This window comes from Engraulis encrasicolus, chromosome 18, assembly GCF_034702125.1.
Source record: "Engraulis encrasicolus isolate BLACKSEA-1 chromosome 18, IST_EnEncr_1.0, whole genome shotgun sequence".
NCBI lineage: Eukaryota > Metazoa > Chordata > Actinopteri > Clupeiformes > Engraulidae > Engraulis > Engraulis encrasicolus.
The window spans coordinates 9,340,419-9,347,918 of NC_085874.1; the positions used below are offsets into that span (position 1 = coordinate 9,340,419).

Genomic DNA, 7,500 nt, shown 5'->3' on the forward strand with positions numbered 1-7,500 from the left:
CACTTTATTTTCGGTGTGTGTGTGTGTGTGTGTGTGTGTGTGTGTGTGTGTGTGTGTGTGTGTGTGTGTGTGTGTGTGTGTGTGTGTGTGTGTGTGTGTGTGAGTGTGTGGAGTGACACAGGGGGCGACCCCCTCCCCCCCATCCTTTTTCCAAGGAATACAATGGACATTGTACTAGACAGAGAGACTATGGACACTCCTGGACACTTTATGGCCACTTTGTCTTGGCTTCTATGTGCCACTTGGCACATGTTAACACTGTGGACACTTTACACTTTATATTTTGGTGTGTGTGTTGTGTGTGATGTGTGTGTGTGTGTGTGTGTGTGTGTGTGTGTGTGTGTGTGTGTGTGTGTGTGTGTGTGTGTGTGTGTGAGAGAGAGAGATATGCCTTGGCAAAATGTATGCAACAGTGAGCTATAGATTATTTTATGTGTAATTATGTGTGTTATGTCTTGTGGGCAATGTCTTTATTTATGTGTGTATGCTACTTGACACCTTAATTTCCCCCTGGGATCAATAAACGATACTCTACTCTACTCTACTCTATCTAAAAGGGAACCACTGCTCTATAGTCTGGTGTTAGCTCAACAACTAATAGCTCAATAAGTCAGTCAGCCTGTTCAGCTCTGGCTTAGTATGTTAGCTAGGTGTGCATTAGTGCATTAATTAATTAATGCATTAGTGTACTGTAGTGCATTAAGCTCAATAGCAGGCCCTTGTTGACAGCTATGTGTTAGCGTAATAACCATATGTGTATAAAGTAAAGTAGAAGTTTGCGCAGAGCCTATGTTACAACCTTACTGTCACCAAAATTGGTAATGGTCTTAATTTGTAAGTTAAGACTCTCGGAAATGTCATAGCAATGTTGTTATGATGTGGTTGAGTCTTCTCAGCAATGAGTGAACGGGCCCATTTGCACAAAGAGGCTACAAACTAGTGCTGTGACGATATTGTATCGAACCGAGAAATCGTCACACAGTCACAATACTGTATCTTGATGCAAGGAGGCAGGCTTTCTAAGTTTTGCTACCCTTCAGTCCAGTACTTTTACACTTCTACACACTCTACCTTACTGATCGTACACAGGAGAGCACGCCCACACCAGCAGGCTAAAGGCTTCTCTCCACAGACCATAAAGATGCTTCACTCTCAAGAAATGCCATACGTGTTGTTTTTAAAACATAATTCAGGGGGAGCCTGAAGAGTGATTGTGTGTGTGCAGGGCTCTAAATTAACTTTTTCCACCACCAGCCAATTTGGCTGGTAGATATTTTTTCTTACCAGCCAAATAGAAGTTCAACTACCCATTTTTTTTTATCTCACCGAAATAAAATATGTGTTATGGCTTTTTTATTATTATATTATTAAACTATTTCCACAACACACATAAAGAATATACATACTATTAGGCCTTTACATACTATATAAACTTAAAAAACATACTTTTAACTTCTGATTAATTTTTCTTACTCAATCCATTTCATTAGTTTTTTCTTTCATTTCCACTGAAAACAGTGAATCACACCACATAAGCCAGACCTTTAACATAGCACTAACCAAACACATTGGCCTACAGCTATCACCACAAACTGTCACATCCCCACACACCCTCACTCAAACCTCACATACTGTAAGCCTACAGTACAGTAGAAACCTAAACCTCACACAAACACAGCATGCCTCGACACACAGCCAAATAGCCTACCATGGACCATGCACAGAAGAGAGGGGAGCGGAGGAGAAGAGAGGAAAGGAGAGAACACGAACACACACACGCGCGCAAACACACACGCTGTGCAATAAAGTGTATGATGTCTTGTTATATGTTTATGTACAGTAGGCCTAGTAGCCTGCTAGCACAGATTGTATTCTATAAGGGCTGTGCTGCTAGACACTTAAATTTCCTCCAGGAACTCAGCTCATACCATGCGCAACAAAATGACAAGTAGCCATGTCACGGAAATGTTCGCTTTCTTTGTTACTTCCATAGCGTCGGTAGTTTTTTTGTTATAGTTTTTTTTTTCACGAACTCGCACGTTCATGCAAGGTCTGCCCTTCTTTTCCGATGGCGTGGGCTTTCCGAATCAGCAACTACATGCAATTGTGCCAGGACTAATACAATGTCAGACGACTTCTGACTGACAGCTACGCTCATAAACTGACAGGCACAGATCTCCTCATCTGTCCTTCTCGGATTCGCTCCCACCACCACTTCATTTTAACGTCTCTGTTACTGTTACTAGCATTCACCGACACAGAACCTTGCCGTTACTACCACGGCATTCTTTATCACCCGTACAAAACCTACTAAACAGAAGTAACCCGCGCAAGTCATATTATTGAAACTGACTTCAGCGCGAGCAGCGAGCCGCTTTCAAAATCTCTCTGCTCTTCAAACAAGCAGTGGCTCTAGTGCACGCTGTGAAGCAGGCAGCCAATAGGCGTAAGGCTAAGTTACTGTGATTAAATGACTAACCAATGGCTGTAGGCTACATCATGTCAAGTGTCCATGGGTAATGTAGGAAACCTTGCCGTCGTTGGGTTCATTATAGAAGCAGCGGTATAGGCGTCCAATATTCCAGTCAGGCGCTACCAGCCAAATTGGCGCGTAGATCATTTTCTCTACTAGCCAAAATGGAATTTCATGCATATTTATCGGGTTGGCGGGTGTTAATTTAGAGCCCTGTGTGTGTGTATATGTGTGTGTGGTCAACATGCAGATGGATATGGGTCATGGCACACTTCACCATTTAGCCATACAGCACCATCGGCACATTCACAACACACACACACACACATACACACACACACACACACAAACACACGCACAAACACATTTCACGTCACTGGCAGCAGCATCCTTCCACACAGCACAGCACACTTACACACCCTAGTGTCCAACTATTTATGTGCACTCACACACACACATACACGACCCGAGTGTCCAACTATTTACATGCAAACACTCACACATACTGTACGGTATACACACACACAAACACACACACACAGACTCCTTCTCTCACAGCCACAGTCAGATACAGTGGATGTGCTTTCTATAACAAGCACTGGGTGGAGTAGGACAAGCAAAGAAATAGTTGTTTGTCAGCTCTGCACTGACTAGTGTGGCTGTCTGCTACAATAAAGTGTGTGTGTGTGTGTGTGTGTGTGTGTGTGTGTGTGTGTGTGTGTGTGTGTGTGTGTGTGTGTGTGTGTGTGTGTGTGTCCACAACACTGACTACGTCTCTGTGATCTGTAAGAGCATCATCTCAGCTGTATTCACATGTTCATAGACTCTCCACACACACACACACACACACACACACACACACACACACACACACACACACACACACACACACACACACACACACACACACACATACAAGCATAGCTTGCTCCTTTCCAGTTGATGATTAATGATAGAAAAGCACAGTCACACACACACACACACACACACACACACACACACACACACACACACACACACACACACACACACACACACACGACAGGCAAAACACTATGGCCTCTGTTGGGCAGTCATGGCTTGTGGCCCAAAGGTTGCCGGTTGGACTCTAGTCTCGACCCAGCAGGTTGGTGGGGGGAGTAATTATCCAGTGCTGACCCCCATCCTCCTCCATGACTGAGGTACCCTGAGCATGGTCACACACACACACACACACACACACACACACACACACACACACACACACACACACACACACACACACACACACACACACACACACACACACACACACACACACACACACACACACACACACACACACACACACACACACACACACACACACACACACACACACACACACACACACACACACACACACACAAGGGGCAGTCATGGGTGAGCGGTTAGGGCGTCAGACTTGCATCCCAGAGGTTGCCAGTTCGACTCCCGACCCGCCAGGTTGGTGGGGGGAGTAATCAACCAGTGCTCTGCTCTCCCCCATCCTCCTCCATGACTGAGGTACCCTGAGCATGGTACCGTCCCACCGCACTGCTCCCCATGGGGCGCCACTGAGGGCTGCCCCCTTGCACGGGTGAGGCATAAATGCAATTTCGTTGTGTGCAGTGAGCAGTGTTCACTTGTGTGCTGTGGAGTGCTGTGTCACAATGACAATGGGAGTTGGAGTTTCCCAATGGGCTTTCACTTTCACTTCACAAGACTGCCCCTACACTATGACTATGCACCAATCCTAGAAACAGCCAGTGAGAATGTAGACGGCTTGTCTGCCTTATAGCCTACTCTACTCTATCATCAGCCTAAATTGTGCTGACTCCACACGGCCGTCTGCAAGGATTTTTTTTTTCATTTTATAAATCAATTTATTCATTTCATAAATCCAGTTTTTTATTCTGTGTAAAAATCATCATATCACTGTTGTAGCAGTCCTCACCAGTAGAGGCACATTGCAGTGGCACGCTATTCCTCGACAGGCCGACGATGCTTGGTATGTAACTCGCTCCTGATGCTCCCCTAATAACATCGCCGTGGTGGTTCGGATAGAGGCAAGTGAAACTCGTGGCTGGGTCTATTCTGTCTGGGTAGGGTAGATGACTGTGGCTCTAGCCAACTCAGTCTGAAGTTAGGGTCCCGCCCTACTGCACCGTTTGAAATGCTGTCTGACGCTTTCTCAAACATCAGCACCCTGCCCAATTATTGAATTCTCCGAATTAGATTAGAGGCTACCATTCAATATTAGGCCTATCAATGGAGGCTAACGCATTGGCTGATGCAGCCTGTCAAACAACAGTGGAATTGAATAGCTTTGCCATCAACAGTAGTTAAGAATCCTTTTTACGACAGCTCAACTCTAATTATCTCGCGCCAGGCGTTTTAATTATGCTGAGTTAAATTCCCGGGCGCCACAGTCAATGGCGATACAAGCTACCACCGAACTGAACTCCATCTCCAATGTTCCCCGTGCCACACGTGTAGTCTGGTTGCCATGACAACGGCTCTCCGTTCGGAAGAGACCCCTCCCTCCACGATGACACATCACAGCGCGAGATGGGAGACGTTGGCGTTCGTTTATAATGCTGCCCATTCTCGGCTCATGCTCGCCTGCCTCCATGAGACAGTGGCGCCCGTGCCCATGCCTTTGCCCTTGCCGCCTAACACACCAACACACGCGCCCCGCCGCATCACATCACATCCGCCCAGCCGCTCGCCACCCCACCTGGGCAGAGGCAGCCAGCCACTCAGCCACACACACCGCCAGTGCATCTCAGCGATGCGTCTCTCCCATCACATCACCAGCCTCATACGCCACATATCAGGGACACGCGCCGGCTTTTCTGGCGTTTAATTGGCATGGTGAATCAAATAGTGGACAGCTATTTTGGCATTTCCCCCAACACAACACACAATCGCCGGTGAAATCTAATGAAACAGCTTGTGTGCGCAGAGGATTGGCGTTGTTCATTGTGCGTTAATAAAGCGTTGTCTCTCGAGCGCATGCTTCTGCTTACCTCATGTCTGCCTATTTTTTTGTTCCAGGCTTATGACAAATGTCAAATGATGGCGACAGGCCGCGCGTCCTCTCCTCTTCCGATCCCCCACGCGCAGATGGCCGTTACATGCAGCAGGATATCCAGAGAAGGTTAGCCTCTCTCTCTCCACTCACGCGCTATCAACGTACGCCAATGCTACAGCGAGCCGCCTTTGAAGCAGCCGGAGATGCGAGGATGCTGAGCTGTCGCGGCAATGGAACTGAACTGCGGCGAAAATGAACTCCGTTGTCTCTCTGTGTCACTAAAGAAACGTTCTCCTATCCCTCTCGAATGGTTTTTTGCCTTCTCAGTTCCATTTCATGCCGTTTTTGACTACTGTCCGCCTGCAAACGATGATCAGTGTGTCTCTAAGCGGCTCGCGGGTTGCCATCTTTCCCCTGTCCACCGCTGGGAGCACACGGCAGAGAGAGAGAGAGAGAGAGAGAGAGAGAGAGAGAGAGAGAGAGAGAGAGAGAGAGAGAGAGAGAGAGAGAGAGAGATCTGGTAAAATATTCAGGACTCTCGCGCCGTATTCCTTCTGCCCAGCAGCGCCCTCAGGCTCTCACTGTGATCACATTCGCCTCGTGGTTTCTGCTCACGCCCATCCAGTGTTTGGACATAATTTGGCTTTGTGCGAGACATGGGCGAAACATGGAAACGTGGCTGCTGTTTTGCAGTGTACTAATATGGGGGGTAAAAAACTCTCGTGGGTCACCGCATCCCGACATGCAGAAATCGTAAACCTACGCTAGGCTACTTTAACAAGTTAACAATTGTTTGTTTGTTTGTTTTTTTTACTTAAAAACGAATAAATTAAAATAACAGCAGCATGAGCTTCAACTCAAACAGAAATGTGAGAGAGTGTTGACGTAGTCTTGACGTTGTGCACCACACTGGCAAACACCAAGTAAACCAAGTAGGCCTACATAGCCTACATGTCCATTATGTTCCATGTAATAATTTTATTTTCCTTTAACAATATTACATAATAATAACAGAACTCCTCCCCCATCAGTCTATTTCCTCCCCCAGGCCCCATCCCAGCTTGGATAAGCCCTTTCTCATCCTTGGTCGTGAACTAGGCCTGCACAGTGGGCAAGAGAGGGCCACAGGATTGGCTATGTTCTCTTTTGAGGAGTACCATCATAAATGTGTCAGCAACATTTTGAGATAACATTTCAATATCACACATAACACTTGAAACTACACACTATAATTCTACAAAAAAAACCTCCTTAAAAATAGTAGAACAGGACAAAACCCCTGGTGTGACATCACACGTTCTCCCTCCGCTCCCTCACATACACACTTCCTCCCGCCGCAATAACATCTCACACACACACACTTCCTCCAAGACCGGCTGGAGCCTACAGTACTGTAAAGGCTGTGGACAGTGCCATCTTTGATCTTTAATTGTAATTTAACTAAATTAATTATCTAAATTGATGTAGGCCTAACTAGATTAATATCACCACCACCACCACCACTACCACCCACCCACCACTGGATTTACCATTGTCTAAAATGAAAGATTGAAACATGTCCAAACTGAAAAAATAATATGAAGCACACATTTGTTAGCAAAGTGAACCGTGTCAAAGCAACCGTAGGGCATTCAGTTGAGACCAAAGGGCGTTTAGAGCAAAAGGACCTACTACATCATGAATATGTAATGAGATGTTGGTTTGGCTTACTGTGGCTTTTTTGACAGCTGATGTTAACTATGTTTGGAGGTTGGGGTGCACACATCCCCAAAACAATAATCCAGGTGCCAGACAAAAGCAGTAGACAGTGTGATAGAGTGGTCTGTACACAGAGTATGATTGTCCAATTGCATAATGATAAAGTTCATATTTTTTGGAGCTCATATGTGTGCCGACCACTCTATCACAGCTGATGTTAAATAACCTAATTAAACCTTGTGTTAGTCACTTGCAACCTGCCACAATCTTCTCACAAAAATGTCAGCACCCATGC

General features: G+C 46.1%; 1 protein-coding gene across 1 annotated transcript in view; it reads right to left on the reverse strand.

The window, feature by feature from the left end:
* Positions 1-5,770, reverse strand: part of evlb (Enah/Vasp-like b) — a 67,576-nt gene extending 61,806 nt beyond the window's left edge. The window contains exon 1 of the mRNA XM_063222338.1: positions 5,503-5,770. Coding sequence (XP_063078408.1) covers positions 5,503-5,507 — 5 coding nt within the window. The 5' untranslated portion in view covers positions 5,508-5,770. The remainder of the gene's footprint in view (positions 1-5,502) is intronic.
* Positions 5,771-7,500: the final 1,730 nt, after the last annotated feature.